Source organism: Heterocephalus glaber, unplaced genomic scaffold (assembly GCF_053883595.1).
Source record: "Heterocephalus glaber isolate CG9 unplaced genomic scaffold, H.glaber_assembly_v1.0 deba00000937, whole genome shotgun sequence".
Classification (NCBI taxonomy): Eukaryota; Metazoa; Chordata; class Mammalia; order Rodentia; family Bathyergidae; genus Heterocephalus; species Heterocephalus glaber.
The window spans coordinates 8251128-8266754 of NW_028258173.1; the positions used below are offsets into that span (position 1 = coordinate 8251128).

A 15627-nucleotide genomic window follows, 5' to 3' on the forward strand; every position below is an offset into this window, starting at 1 on the left:
TCATCATGCCTGGCATCCCCCATCCATCCTCCCTCCCCTCGGGACTCTCTTGCACAGCATTTCCTCTCCAAAGCCTTCCCTGCCCTCACTCCCCGTCTCCATCAGCCACCATTCACTCAGCCTCCCAGCCTCCCCAGAACCTACACCTAGAAATACCATTTACCCCTGGTGCCTCAGTCACCTAATGCTCAAGCCTCAGTCCTAGGCTGATGAGCACCTTAAGAGATCCCTTCTTATGTGTCTCCCTTCCCCAGAATACATGTTGAACCCCAAGCCCCTGGTATCATAGTGTGTTGCTGCTTTGGCTGTTGGGATCAGGTCATACTGAAGACCCACTTCTGATCTATGAAGTCCTTATAGGAGGAAGAGTGAGACCCGGAGAAGAGAGTGCCTCATGAAGACAGACACATGGGAAGAAGTCACCTGCAGGTGGAGCCTGGAGGGATGTGGCCGCCAGCCAAGGAATGCCTGAGGCTGCCCGAGCTGGAGAAGTCCACGCTGGCCTCGTTGAGCCTTCAGATGGAGGGTGGCCCTGCTGGCACCTTGATTTCAGACTTCTGGCCTCCAGAGATAGGAGGAAATTTTCTGTTGTTTTAAGCCACCCTGTTTGTGGACCTCTGTTACAGAAGCCCAAGGAAACTAATCCACCCTGGGGTGTCCCGGTGATCTGTGCCCCACTCCAGACAGGTCATGCTTCTCGCTCGTATTGGGGAACCAGGGCTACAGAAGGAGGAGAAGCGGCTGCTCTGCAGCCCATGTGATTAGGCTGCTTGGCTCCAGAGACCTGATTTCCAGGCAGGCTCTTTATCAGCTTGTTTTAATTTGGCTTCTTTCTGATGCACCTCGGCATGGAAAGGATCAGAATGAATTTCAGTCAGGTGCCAGGAGCCCAGGACAAAGAAGCCCACCTAGCCCCAAGCGAGTGGAGAGCAGATAGAGGGAGGGCTGATCTGAGCAGAGGAAGCAAGGAGCCACGGGGTAAATTCCCAGCACGGTTCCCCGGAGTGAAAGGCTTGCTTTTCTGTTTTCTATTTTGTTTGTTTTTGAAGTAATAACCACACACACCCCCTCAAACCTCAGGATTTCTTCTTTCCCAGTCATTTTTTTAAAACATCAAACTGAGACCTCTTGAAGCTTTAACTCTTTGCACCCTGGACAAGTGTGGTCCTGTCTGGCTCTTTGTCCTTTCCTGCCTCTAACAATAAAAAAAGCCCTGTGTCACTCATGACTTTCCAAGGTGGTCCTCAAGTTCTTCTGACTCTCATCCCTTTGGGGCAGTGATTCCCACCAGTACAGCTCAGCTGAAGCTCCTGGGCCTCGGCAAGTTCTGGGCAGCTCCTTGGGTTGTGAGGCCAGAACAAGCAGAGGGAAGATCTATCTACAATGGTACCAAGGGCCTTAGGTCAGGTCAGGGGGGCTGGCATGGGGCAAGGAAACTTTTGAGGTCCAGTGGACCTGAAATTGAATCTTGCTCTGCCACCTCCTAGGTGGGTGACCAAAGGCAATGTGTGCCACCTCTCTGAGCCCAGGTCTCCTGGCTATAGAGTGAGGAGAAGGATCTCCTTCCCCTGCGGTGAACATGGGAATGAACTTGATCATATGCATGAAGTGTTTGGGTCAGAACGCATGCTAGTTACCTATATGCTGTTAAGGGGAGGGTCCTTGCTTCTTCCCCAAGCAGTGACAGTCGCAGCCACCCTTGCCCAGTGGCTATCCTGACTCCCTGCCCTCCCTTGTCTCACCCTGCTGGCCCACTCAGCTTCCATCCCTGTGCTCCCACCCAGCCAGCCCTCTTTTAGGATCACTGGGCTGATGGATGAATCTTAACGAAGTCCTGTCCTTGCTCATTGAGAGTGATTAGCTGGCCCAGAAGGTAGCGGGACCAACGCCAGGGCTGTCAGGGTGTCAGTGGCCCTCACTCTGTAACACCACCGTCCCTCTCACCACAGGGCCTGGGGGCCAGTCGGAGCATTGTGGGTGTCCCAGTAGAGGGTGGGGGTGGGAAGGGGCCGGAGCTGGAGGCCTGCAGACACCTCCTCTACCTCTCAGCAAACCACCCCTCAGATGTCGTACTAGCCCACAGGCTGTGTCTCATGCGAGCACTGCCTTCAGGCACCAGACAGGCTCAGCCCTACCCCTACGGCCACCTGCTCTGCAGAGAACACATGGCTTCCTTGTACCATGCCATTACCCTCCACATTGCCGGAAAGAGTCCTGGGCCTGGCTCCACCCTGCACCTGGAGGAAGCCTCCTACGTTGGTTTTCTATGGCAGATATCATGAATTATCACATCTAATGATAACTTAAAACACGCACTGTATTCTCCTGCATTGCTAGAGAGCGGAGCTCCTACATCCAGGGTGTGGGCAGGACTGGTTCCTCTGGAGCCCTGGGGAGGGTCATCTCCTCACCTTGTCCAACTTCCAGAAGCGCCCCCATCCCTTGGCTCGTGGCCCCACACCTCTCACCTCTGCCTCCAACGTTAAACGTCCTCTTGCTATGCTCTGCTGCATCTGCCTGGTGCCTTCCCCGAGCCCCAATTCATCCAAGATCATCTCCCATCTCAAGATCCATGATCACAGGTGTGAGTCCCTATTTCCTAATGGGTTGGTGTCCCGTGGCTGCTGTAACAAATACCACAAGCTGGAGGGCTGAACTTTTCAGCAGTCTAGTCTCTTGCAGCTCTGGAGACCAAGGCTTGGAGTCAAGGTATTACAGAACATGGCCTCCCTGAAGGCTCCAGGGCCAACCATGTCCCAGTCCTCCACATTCTGGGGTTCCTGTCACACTCCTGCAGTCCCTGCCCCATCTTCCCATGGCCTTCTCCCTCGGTCTCTGCATCTCTGCTCCTCTTATAAGAACACCAGTCATGTTGGTTGAAGCCCCCATTAACGGCCTCACCTTAACTTGATGATATCTGCGAAGAAGCCATTTCCAAATAAGGTCACACATGCAGGGTCCAGAGTTAGGACTTTAACCTCCCTTTGGGGGACTTGTAATTTAATACTGTGTGAAGTGACATTCACAAGCTCTAAGATTAGGTCAGAGAGATCTTTGGGGGCATTATTTGGCCTTCCAGATATTTGGCCATTTCATTCATCCATCTGGAAAATGTTCGTGGAGTGTGTGTTATTCTGGGAAGATATATTGGAGGGGACACAAACTAGCAAACAGGACATCAAATTAAGTTGTGATAAACACACCAAGACTGGCAGGAGAGGTCCCTGGAGGATGGAAAAAGGCTCCTGGAGGAGTCACATGACTGAAAGCAGAGGGGCCCAGGCAGATGGCAACTCATGGAGGGGTGAAGGCAACAGGTTCCACCCTCAGGGTCCAGAACTGTTCCTGCGCTCCAGAGGAGGGCCAACTGGCAGCCTCCTACTTCCTACAGGGGGAAACAGGTCTTCATGAGGACCCCTGCCATGCCCAGCCCGGTCCTTGTGTGCTGCAGTGCTCCTGCCACCTGTGAGTCAAGCCTGGGCTGGCTGCTGCCTTCACCCCTCCGTCTCTATCACGAGGGGTGAGTCCAGCCTCCCCCTAAGCCTGTGCGGATGAGTGGAGGTCTCAGTAGACCCTGATATCTGACCCAGCATCCCTTTAGCTCCCATATTCTAAGCGGGTGTACATTCAGTATGGAGTATGATACAGCACAGGTTTATATAGGAGGGCTATTGTAGGAATTAGCTCACAGGCTTACGAGGGCAAGGAGTCTCACAGTCCACGTCTGTAAGCTAGAAACCCAGGAAAGCCATGGAGACATTCACTCTGAGAACTGGTAGGTCACAGTGGTCAGTCCCTGAGTCCAAAGGCCCGAGAACCAGGAACTCCAATGTCCTCACTCAAGACAGAGCTGTTCCTCCTTCATCCACCTTTTTGTCCCGTTCTAGCCCTCCAGGATTGGATGGTACCCACCCGTATGGGTGAAGGCCATCTTCTGCACTGGGTCCACCAGTTCCAAGTCCAATCTCCTCCAGAACCAGCTGCACAGACACACCAGAAATCACGACTCACCAGTCGCCTGGGTATCCCCTTGCTCAATCAAGTTGACGCCTACCATTCACTCTCACAGTCAGCATTGTGGGTCCCTCCCCCACTCCCTCCCCTGCAAGCACCACCCCTGTACTCTGAGGGGTCTAGGTAGTCGGGGGAACCCATCATGGCCAAGTTCCCCTTCATCACTGAGGGTCACCATGTTCCTTACTATCTAAGTGTATCCTCTGTAAAGGGACAAATTCCTGGCCCACCTGCCACCTTGAAAATCTCTTGCCCCTCAGTTCTCTGGCAACCCCTCCCTTCCCCAGGCTGCTCCCCACTGAGTCAGGAGCTCTGCCTCCACCCAAGTATCAGTAGCAGAAGCCAGTGTGCGTGGCAGACTCTCACCGAAGAGGTGGGAGGGGATTTACAGCTCAGAAGGGAAACTGCTTAAAATAGGACAGAAACCTCTGTTCCTGAATTGCCCTGCCACTCCCTCCACGGGCTACATCTTGACACCATCTTTGGTTCTCTCTCTCTTTCCCTTTCATTCACCCCACCACCCACTGAATTCATGAATTCAGGATCCTTGGGGCTGCTTCCAGAGGAGAAATGCAGCGTCCCCGGGGCATTTCCATCCTGAGCAGTGTAGCTCTGACTGCTCCCATTCCTTCATTCTCAAGTCTCCGCTTCTATGATCAAAAGATCCATCAAAGGGCCCACCTGATCCGTCCCACTCCTGAGCCTCTCCGTCACTAGACTGGCCAGTTCTTAACAGTGGCTTCTTGTTAGCATTGCCAGATCTGATTCTTGGGCCCTGCTCAACAGCACCCCCTTCCCCTCCATACACAGTCTCTTCACACATGCGAAGGAAAATCAAGAGTCCAGCTGTTGGTCCCCACAGTGAGCCCCAGGAAGAGAGACCACAAGCTGCTGGGTGCACATCCAATTGAAGTCCATGTTGTCTGTGCGCCAGACTCCAACAGGCTAGGTACCTATAGCTGTGTGGCCTGGGGCGAGATCCTGCCTATCTCCAGGCCCCAGTTTTCTCATCTGTGAACTGAGGTTTATGTCACCTCTTCCCCCGCAGCGTTGTGAGGACTAAATGAGTTGATGTGTGTTAAGGCCCTCAGAACAGGCACATTTCTTATAATAATAGTACTAGTTACTATCATGTTGATTGCATAATGGTACTTTGGTATTATTATTATCTGGTACGTAGACTTCCCCTTGAATCACCATGGGCAGAGTTTTGCCTTCTTGCCGAAGGACTTTTACACAAGCAAATTCCCAACATAGAGCCAATCCCTTTCCAGCTGGCCAGGCCTCAGTGCCACCTGTGTACCCTGCTATCAGAGTGGCTTGCTGTGTGCTCACAGGTGTCTGAGAACATATGCACCTGCACATACCATGGTGCTTGCTGCCTTTCCTGCTTGTTACCCAAAAGCCTGTGGGAAAAGGGAAGGAAGCCTGCATCCCCAAGCTCAGCTGTTCATTGCTGTGCCCAAAACAGCAGTGCCTGGGTTGGCCTCACCCATCTGTGGTGACACGTTCAGGCTGTGGATGTGGTGACCCAGCTGGCTTCTTCCTGAGCACTTGGGAACGGGCCTAGTGAGAGCATGTGTGGTGAGTGTGCATTCATGGGTGTACGCACACATGTGCATAGGTGTGTGTCTGAGTTTGCATGCTGGTTGGTTCCATGAGTGCATGTGTGTGTGTGTGTGTGTGTACACAACAGTGTTGCATGAGGGCCTTGCACACTGGTGGGCATGCACAAGTGTGCTTTGTGTGTGTGCACCTGTGCATATGTGCACACTAGCCCTTCCTCCCTGTGCGCATCACCACATGCATCTCCCAATGTCTGATTTATTAACCAGGACAATACAAGGAGAGTGGGCCTATTATTTCTAGTGTCCGCATCAGCTCCTGACAGCTTTGTGGAATTGAAATATCTTATTTAATGTGAGTAAGAATTATTTTAAATATCAACTGTGACACTCAAGGACTCGAACCAAAAAGGGCATTGTGTGTTTCCCCGTGTGCTGGAAAAGACGCCACATTTGTTAGGCAGTTATTTTCGCCCCTCTCTTCTTGTCTCTAAAAATCCAATTATCTGTCCTGGTTTCTCGCCCCACTGTCATGCTGTGCCCTTCACCCTGAGCCCTTCCCCTTATCTCGGAACAGTGGACTGACCGGCCACTTCCTGCCAGGTTGAATCAGGACACTCTGTGACATAGATAAGGACAGGAGTGGGTTCTTGGTGTAACTTCCTCCGCCACCCCTTGCCTCCCCAGCCTCCAAGCCTCTCTCAGATCATCTAACTGGGAGAAAGCAAAGCTCCCTTCACCAGAAGATTCATCCATGCTCTGTGGCTGTCAGAAAGCTAGAGGAGGCTTTGTGTGAAGCTATGGGAAGATCTCCAAGGGACACTGTCACATGCACAGAACAAGGAGAGAAACAGGAGGCTGGGTCTCCAGGTTATAAAGAGGAGGGACTGGAATTTGAATTTGCTTGCATTTGCACAAAGAAATCCTGGGGAGATACAGATACTCTAGAAATGAAGAGCAGTGCATTTCCTCCAGGGCTGGTGGGCAGCTGGAGCACTCGGGTGGGAGAAACTTCCTACTGGGTACTGTTTCTTGCATTTGAATTCTGAAGTGTAAGGCCCGGGGATTTAGCTCAGTGGTTTCGCCGCCTGCTACACAAGCGCAAAGACCTGAGTTCGATCCCTGGTACCAAAAAAAAAAAAAAGTTCCACTGAATTCTGAAGGGTGTGACAATACTTCTATTAAATAATGAATGATAAATAAGCAAGTGGTTCTGTAAGGGGCCCGGGGCTGGGTGAGTTCAGGTGTGCCTTGGCCCCTGGAGGCCACACCTCTTCGACTCTCACTTGATGGATGGAGCATGAGGTTGTTGGTCAATGAGAAAGAGGCTGCTGCTGAGTGGCCATCGCAGCTGTTCTCCCTGGAGGAGCGAGGCTCAGGCCCTTCCACCTTGAGGGTACAAATGGAGATGATTAGGCTGGGAGTTTGTGGAAGCCCAGGAATATTTAGAGTGAGGGAATGTTCTTCTGATGCTGGGCATGGAGTCCTCAATGGATGCCCATTCTAGGGGAGGGAGGCTCCTGCTACACCATCTTGGTCCTCCCCTGAGCTCCCCCACCCAGTACCTTCCCCAGTGACTCTTCGGTTTGCTCCCTCATTTGATAAGCATTTGCACAGCACCTGGTGATGCACATTGCACATTGTCTGGAGATGCTCCGATCAAAGAAGCCATTATTATTCCCACTTTACAAATATGGAAACTGAGGCTCACACTGGTCCTTATGTTTCCCAGAATGGGCAAAAGTGAAAGCCAAGCTGACATCTCTCCTATTTGGAAGTCCTGGTGCTTCCTCCCATGCTGCACTTCCTCCTGGGTGGGTCAGGTCTGGGCCTCTACAGAAGCCATTTCTTCTATCCTCTTGTCCGTGGTGCAGATTCAGACAGGGCTGGGTTTATCCAGTTCCCTGCCCAGCCAGCTGCCATGGGTGGGCAGGGCGGGCAAAGCTGTGGGGAGCACTGTCATCATCAGGATGTTTCCTGGGTGCTGGGTTCACCAACCAAGACCTTAGCCAACTGCCTCTTCCACCCGCCTGGGAGCCAGGAGTTGAACTGCAGTTTGGGTGGAGGGAAGTGGCTTCCCTGATAGGAAAGGCTGTGGGTGGAACTGTTACTTTAAATAATGTCACCTGCAAGCCCAAAATAGGTCTCCCAGGCAAGGAGGGAGCTCAGGCAGAGGGAAAGGGAGGTTAGGGGAGCAAGACAGAAGCTGTGGTACTGCTGGCAGAACCCCCGCCTTCCATCACAGAGGGGACAGAGGGAGGCCTCTGGGAGGGGACGGGCCAACAGCCTGTCACCTTCCTCGTGGCCCCTGGGGGGTCTGGCTGAAGCAAATGGACAGAGTCTTCCACAAAAATCGACTTATTAAAGTCTAAATTTCACCACGCATCACTGGCATCAGCAAACAAATCCAGATCCAATGAGTCCCTGATGCCTTTTTTATAATGTACACTTAAATTATAAGCACAAAGTGCATTTTTTAAATTTTATTTTTAAAATAAAAGCAGTATATGTAGACAATAAAGAAAACACTGATGGCACGGAAGGCATAAAATCAGGAAATAGAAGCTCCCCTCCCTACTTATCTTGGATACCTCTCCCAAAAGCCAGATAACATATTCTGGATGCTCCATCCTGGAAAAATTTTATGTACACATGGGTGTGTTCGTGTGATTATAAGTGTGTGTTTCCATATGTATTTAGGCACATAAACATACACACTATTTCAATTTACCGAAATGGTCACATATCAAATAGTATCGTATCATCACAGCACTCTTTGGTTTTGGGGGGGGCATTGGCAAAAATATTGAATTATTTTTATTGGGTCCGTTTACATGATCCAAACCATGAAACAGGATTTGGTAGCCTGTATTACTGAATGGCAACTCATACTGCTTCATTCTTCTCCTTCTTCTTCTTCTTCTTAACAGTCAGCTAGGATCTTATTCGGTCCCTTGGGACCTTCCAGCTTATTCACCTAATTCCCTCACACCCATGTACACCTTGGAGACCTTTCTGTTTTATTCCATATGAGTATTCTTCATTCATTGCAGGGCTGCAGCATCTTATATTGATCTGACTCGATGTTGATGGACATTTAGTTTGCTTCCAATTTTTCATGGTTTATCTCTGTGATTAAAAGTAATGCTGCTGGGAACATCATTTCATATATTTTTGTCATATTGTTGCAAGTATATCTAAAGGCCAGTTCCCAGGATGCAGCTCCTGGGTCAAAGAGCTTACGATGTTCTCAGATTCTGGGAGATGTTTCCCCAAGTTACAGTGCCACCAACGGACCTGCAGATTCACCCTCCCTCACCCGCCACTTGAGCCTGCCTACACTGGCTTTGAAAGTCATTGACAGCCTGACACGGAGGGAACATTATCTTGCTTTGATTTGAATTTTTTTTTCCGTTACAACAAAGGCTGAGCATATTTTCATGAGTTTAGCAGCCATTTCTATTTCTTTTCCTCCCCCTGATGCTTTTTAAGATTATCCAATTCCATTTCTAAGAGTAGAGAGTCCTTCCAGCCTATCTGTGCTTTCATTGGCCCTCTCCGCTCACCTGTCACTTTAGAAAGCCAGTTTCCCCCAAATTGGGAGAGAAGCAGGCAGGAGGGAGCACTTGGGATGAGCTGCAGGATGAAGGGAAAGGAGGAGACAGATTGCCAGAGCTTGGGTCTCTGCTCTCTTCCCATCATCACACTGGGCACAGGCGCAAGGAACAGATAAGAGCTGCAGCCACTGGTGGAGATAAGGGGCCCAGGCAGCCAGAAAGTGGTGGATAATGCTGCAGAGCCAGAGCAAACTTGGTTGTACACCCAGCTGGGAGCCAGGTGTGGGAAGACCTAGCATGGACGGTGGGGCCCTTTGGGACGTGAACACAGGATCGATCGGCGCATATCCAGGCTTGGAGTCAGGCTCAGGGGGACCCTGGCCCTGCCTCTGGGTGTGTGTGAAACGACAGGTCAATGCCAAGGTACTCAAGAACCTCAGTTTCTTCTTCTCTGAACAGGGTACCTCCTCCATGGTGTTAGTGTGACTATTAAGTCAAAGGCTACCCAATGCCGACCTGTGACAGTTGGCAACCGTACATGTAAAATAAGAAATGTCAGTCTAGTGTGGTGGGTTGTGCATAAAATTTAAGTTTAAAACTTTGTTGAAATTGCCTTCATGCTGAAATTAGGTTTCTTTTTTGACATCTCAGAAATGTCCTTTTTATTTTTTTTTAACTGTATATCCTTTTATTGGTACATTTTAGGTATACAATATAATGACATTCGTCATTGGAAATTTGCACCTTTACATACTCTCTCTTGGTTCTTATTTTATCCCCCTTTCCCTGCCCTCCCTTCAAGCCCTCCATCCCTCCCTATTTACAATGACTTTGTTCCCTTTTTTTCATTTTCTCATATTCATTCCATTCCCTTCTTTCCTTTCCCCTCCCCCTCCAATTTCCCCTCCCCTTTGCCCCTTTTCTTCCTATTTCACATTATTTATTATACTTTTAGTCCTTCTTTGCACTTTCAGTTTCTCACACTAGAGAAACTATTCAGTGTTTACATGTGCGTGTCCTATTTAAGAAATGTCCTTTTTAAATAAAATGCTGACCATATCTATTTATTTTTTTTCTCCCTGGCACTTTTTAATATTATTCCTTTTATCTTTTTTTTAAGTGTTTGTTATTTGATTCTGTTTTGCTTTTTGGTTGCTGGTTTTAATGATCTTGGCAAAGTAAAAAGTTGACAGTCTTATGCTGATCCCCATTTTTTGAAGTGTTACTGGTCCGTGATAGCCAGTAGTCTGGGAACTGCTGTGTGAAATGAAGAAATGTATGAAAAATACTAAATCCAACATCCAAAGCAGAGAGGTTGGGCAGATGGGGGTGGCAGCGTGGCAGCCCTGGGGAAGTGAGGCTGGTGGCGATCGTCATGATGATTACAGTGGTGCTGCTGATAGAGCTGGCCAGGACTCGCGTAAAATAAAACTAGCCATTCTGGGAATCCGAGGCTTGACATACCCTAGGGACAAGTGACAATGAGCTTGTCCACCAAAGCAGCCAGGGCAAACCCTAGGATACCCAAGGGCTGAGGGAAGATATCCTAACTCAAGTCCTTAGCCTTCTGAGGGCATGCTAGACCATTGCCCAGAAATGAGAAAAATGATCACTCAGGGTCACCAGGGCAACTAAGTCCTGGACCCAGTCCCTTCCACACTGGAGGCTCCCAACCACCTATGTCTCTCTGTCAGAAACCCCTCCCACTGACCCTCTTGGCCAGGTAAGCACACCTTACACCTGCTCTCCAGCCCCAGACTCTGTAGCTCTTTGGGTGACAAGTGTCCCAGGATCCAGCTACCAAAGGACTGGCTCGGAATCATGCATGTGGAACGTGGCCTATCACAGAAGGCTCTACCCTCCCTCCACCAAGCTGAGCTGGAGCTGCCTGTGATGTCAAGGAAGGACTGACACAGCATTTGGGGAAATGTGTAAATTTCCCTGCCTCTGTCACCTCCACCCACTTCAATTAATATTACAGCACAGTCCTATACCTGGCCAAAATCCCGATGCCCCCACCATTCTGTCATGTGTGTCACAGGCAGGGAAGGGCGCCACCTTCCGAGAGTCAAGCAGGGAAGGACAGCATCCTCCAAGCGAGCCAGCACAGCCCTAGGTGGCCTGGCCACAGCAGGGTCAAAGAAGCAGGCACAGCACCTCCTGTCCTGGGGAAGTGCAGGCTGTGCAAAGCCCCGTGGCCTGTGGGATGGACTCCCTACCAATAAGGACCTTTCTGTGATGCCATGACAGAGCCTGCGGGTCAAGAGCTCCCCAGTGCTCTCTATTCCAGGAAAGGTGACCTTGCGACCTCTGACCTTGAACCCACTGACCTCTGCACCCTGGCGCTGCCTGCCTTGCTCACTGGCTGTCTTTGTTTGTCCCCTAGGTACATGATCACCAGCCTGGACCGCACCCACGCTGGCTTCTACCGCTGTGTTGTACGGAACCGGATGGGGGCCCTGCTGCAGCGGCAGACTGAAGTCCAGGTGGCCTGTGAGTATGACAGGGACCTGGGGCCAGGAGAGGAGGATGCTCAACACCCTGGGCAGAGCCAAGTCCACTGTCTTGGGCCAGTGGCGGCCCTTTCCACCTCTCCAGACTGGTCCCTACATCCTATACTTGGTAGAACCAGTGCCCAGAGATAGGATGGGAGCTCTTCAGATCACACAGCTGATTGGTGGCTTATGCACCTGCTAGCTATGTGACCTTGTGCAAGGCCAGTCAAGAGCTCCCTGGCTTTCTTGGTTCTAGAAGAGGGTGACCTCTTCTGTGCCCTTTAAATAGGAGCAGCCCATTGGTTTCTTGAAAGTGGGCTTTGCCACTGACTTTGAGGGCTTCCTCCAAGGTCACTGCATACATGGGGAGGGGACTCTTTAGAATGGGCAATTTGAACTGCATCTCCTGCTGGCAGACTTCCCAGAGCTCCATGACCTTGGCTTTTCTGTCCTCTGGCTCAATCACTCCTCTGGACCCTGGAGCAGCATGGGGTCCTAGTGATCTTCACCAAGTGTTAGGAGGAGTCTCAAGTGGGGAGACCAGAGCTTAGAGAAGGAGAGGGAAATGATGATTCAGGGCTCCCAGAGGGCTGAGTGGGCAGAGGGTAAAGTGGCAGGCCCTCTGTAGCCTTTAGGGGTATAGCCTTCTTCCCAGTACCACCAATCCCAGAAAAACTTTCTCAGCTGCGGAGGGAGGAAGGTGTCAAAAGAGCACCCGTGACCAGGGCCTCACCCCATGACTCAGCATTCCCTACTCAGACCTGTCCCTGCCTCCGTTTTCTGCTGTCTGCTGGAAAAGGGACACCTCCTAGGCTGTTTCATTCTGAATCCTTTAGCAGGGGAGGTCCAGGTTCGTATTTTAGGATATGCGCATGTGGGAATCCTTAGTGAGCCCTAAAAGTTCACAAAAAAGACACCCCCACATCTACAGCCCATGGGACAGACTCTGAGCTAATGCAGGCCAAATTTGCTACTCTGAGAGAAGCAGTGGAGAGAGATCTAAGAGCAAATCTCATGTGAGGCAGAGTGTTTATAGTAATTATGGAAAACAGCCATAATCAAAGTGGAAGATGTTTGTCCTATAAATCAGCACCAAAGGCAATCCAGCTTATGCCCATAGCAGCAAATCTGGGCTTCTAGACTGGGCTGTGGGCAGCTGTCAGTGTCAGAGGGCACCCACGAAGTTTCATTTAGGCCATCCGAGGGTTCAATGTGCAGGGCAAGGTGTGGCCGGACCTTCGCAGAGACTTCGTGTGCATGTACATACAGCAGTGTGTGCAAACCTGCTTGTGAGGGTCACTCTGCCTTTTCCTCACTTGTGCATGGAGAAGGAGTGTATATATAAGTGTATGCACATGGATGTCTGTGTGTCTGAGTCAGTCTGCCTTTCCACTCACCTGTGATTTGAGAAAATGCATGTGTGTGCAAGTGTGTATCCACGCGTTGCCTGTCTGTGTATGCACATATCCATGTATATGTAGTATGTGCTCACAATTCTGTGCATGCTGTGCATGTATAGATTCACATGTCTGGTGGGTCTGCTCCTTACCTGTGTACAGGAGAGAATGATATGGGGGAGTGCACATAAGCAGGTGTGTTTGTGTGTGCAATTGGAAGCACCATCCAGGACACCACCGAGTCTAGGCTGTGGCAGGTGAAGGGTGGGAAGCCTGCTCCACACCCTAGCCTTATGGAGACAATAGGAACTTTGCAGAGTTGAGAGCCCCTGAGAAGTGGTGACACTGCCCCCCGGGTTGGCTGTGCTGATGAAAAAGGGAAAGGAAGGGCGGTCATCGTCCACATGGCTGAGATACTCCTTGGTTTGGCCATGATGGGGACCCAAGAGCCCCAGACTCAGACCCTAACCCAAATCATATACAAACTCCTGCTCAAATACTGGCAAACCCAGCATGAGGCCACAGCGTGGGTGGGCTTCCCTAGAAAGTAGGCCAGACAGGTACATGGTCCTTACCTCAGACCCACTGGGATCCTTTGGCCCTACAGCTGCATGATAGGTGTGGCCACCCCAGGTGCACCTGTAGAGGGCAGAAGACCTCTGCTAAGGACCAGTTGGGCCTGGGATTTCCCAAATGCTGCAGAGAAAGACTCAGGTGGCCTGTGCCCTGCCCCTGGGGACTCATAGCCTGAGAAGCAGGTAGAAGGGGACTTGTGCACACAGGCACCCTAACCTTCTACCTGACACCCACCCCTGAGCTTTTTCTTCCCCACACTGCAGTCCCAAAGGTCCTAGACCACTCTGGATGAGGTTGGCAACAATGGCCCCAGGTTTAATGACATGTGGAAGCCTGACCCAAGCTCATGTGGGGCCCCCAGGACTCTGCAGTGGCTGAGATCCAAGGTGCAGTGAAAGGCTTGGCAGTGCTGGCACTGTGGCCTAAAGAAAAAGTGTGCTTTGGAGTCAGACCACATTGGAACACTGGCTTTGTCCTTGATCCCTAGGGAAGCAACTGACTCTCTCTGAGCCTTACCCAGCTCAGGTTCCTCATCTGTAAAATATATTGAATAATTTCTACTTCCTACGCTTACCCAGAAGATTTCTTGAGCTCATAAATACCAAAGCAGCTAGCTGATGACTATATGTAACACACCCTGAATCAGTGGCGGTTACTGCTGCGGTCAATATTCAATGTTATCATTTGAAGGAGGGGAAAAAAGCAAGCCACAGAATGTGATGACTTCCCACACACTGTCCTGACCAAACGCTCAGCATGGAGCCAGCACCCTCTCCTGTCTCTCTGTCAACTCGTACAGTGGGATTCCTGCCCTGCTCCTTCTGCCTTCTCAAAGCCACGGGTCACCCTGAGCTTCAGGCACCTCCTGGATGTGGCTGTAGCCACAGTTCTCACCATGTTCCCCACTACCTTCCACTGTGCTGCTGGTGCTGCTAAGCTGCACAAATGTGATCACAGTCCCATGGCCAAGAACACCCTGAAGCGCTGAAGGGGAAGGGGAGGACTCGTCTTAGCTGATCTGTGGCCACCAGCAACTGGTCCCCCAGACCACACTGGGGCCCTGGTACTGCACATGGCTTTGCAGATCTGGAAGCAGTTTCCTCCACACTGTCCTAAAGGGGATCTAGGGGAGCCCTAGAAAATCCTGTCTGGCCCTTGAGGAAAATGTTCAGCCCAACAAGTGAAGGACAGTTTCTCATGGCCCTGGTGACCACAGTGGGATGAGGAAGGGATGTGCTCCCTCAGATCCCTCCTTGCTGGTGCACCTGTCTTGTCCCCTGTGGCCTCTCTCTCTAGTTGAAGAAGGTGAAGAATCCCCTGGCCCAGGGATTCCGGGTGTAGGGAAAGAGGAGACCTAGCCAGACTCGCCTCACCCATTAGAGCACTCTGTTGGGGAGCACACACCATTGTCTCTGATACTCATCCAGCCAGCAGGCTGAAGTCCCCACCCCTATGTTACACATGAGGAAACTGAGGCTCTGCTGGGTAACATAACATGACTGAGTCGCACAATGAGGAAGTGCCAGAGCCAGGATTCAAACCCATGGCTCCCTGATTCCACTACGCTGCTTGGAAGCGAGAAGAGAGAAATCGAGAGGACTGCATAAGTGTTGGGGGGAGGCCTGCTCTGGTCAAGTTCAAATGGAATCATTTGACACCTGGGACTATAATATTCCATCCAAATAGCTCTGCAAAAAAGATTCTGCTTCCTCCTGGGATGAATGCTGGCTAGAGACTGTTGGGGTTGGGGGTCTGCAGATCACGTGATTTTCACATAGCTTCTGGGCCCTGTAGTGTACCAAGGCACTGTCCTTGTGCCTTAAATAATGGCCATGCTTGAAGGCAGAGTCAGAAAGCATGAATTCTAGCCCCGATCAAGGGTCTTAACAGCTTAGTACTCTTGGCTCATCCCTTTTTCTCTGAGCCTCAGTTTCCTGTTCTGTAAGATGAGATCCATTTCAGCTCTGATGTTAAGGTTAAACAGCTCTCGGGGTCAGGACCATAGGGGCCAGCCTGGAGTACA

General features: G+C 50.9%; 1 protein-coding gene across 4 annotated transcripts in view; it reads left to right on the top strand.

Annotated features, from left to right (window-relative positions):
* The window catches only part of Sdk2 (sidekick cell adhesion molecule 2), a 254003-nt gene that overhangs the window by 135767 nt on the left and 102609 nt on the right, over positions 1 to 15627 (top strand). For all 4 annotated transcript variants that reach the window (XM_021241046.2, XM_004860580.3, XM_021241047.2 and 1 more), the window contains exon 3: positions 11523 to 11629. In XM_021241046.2, the coding sequence (XP_021096705.2) occupies positions 11523 to 11629 (107 nt within the window). The remainder of the gene's footprint in view (positions 1 to 11522; positions 11630 to 15627) is intronic.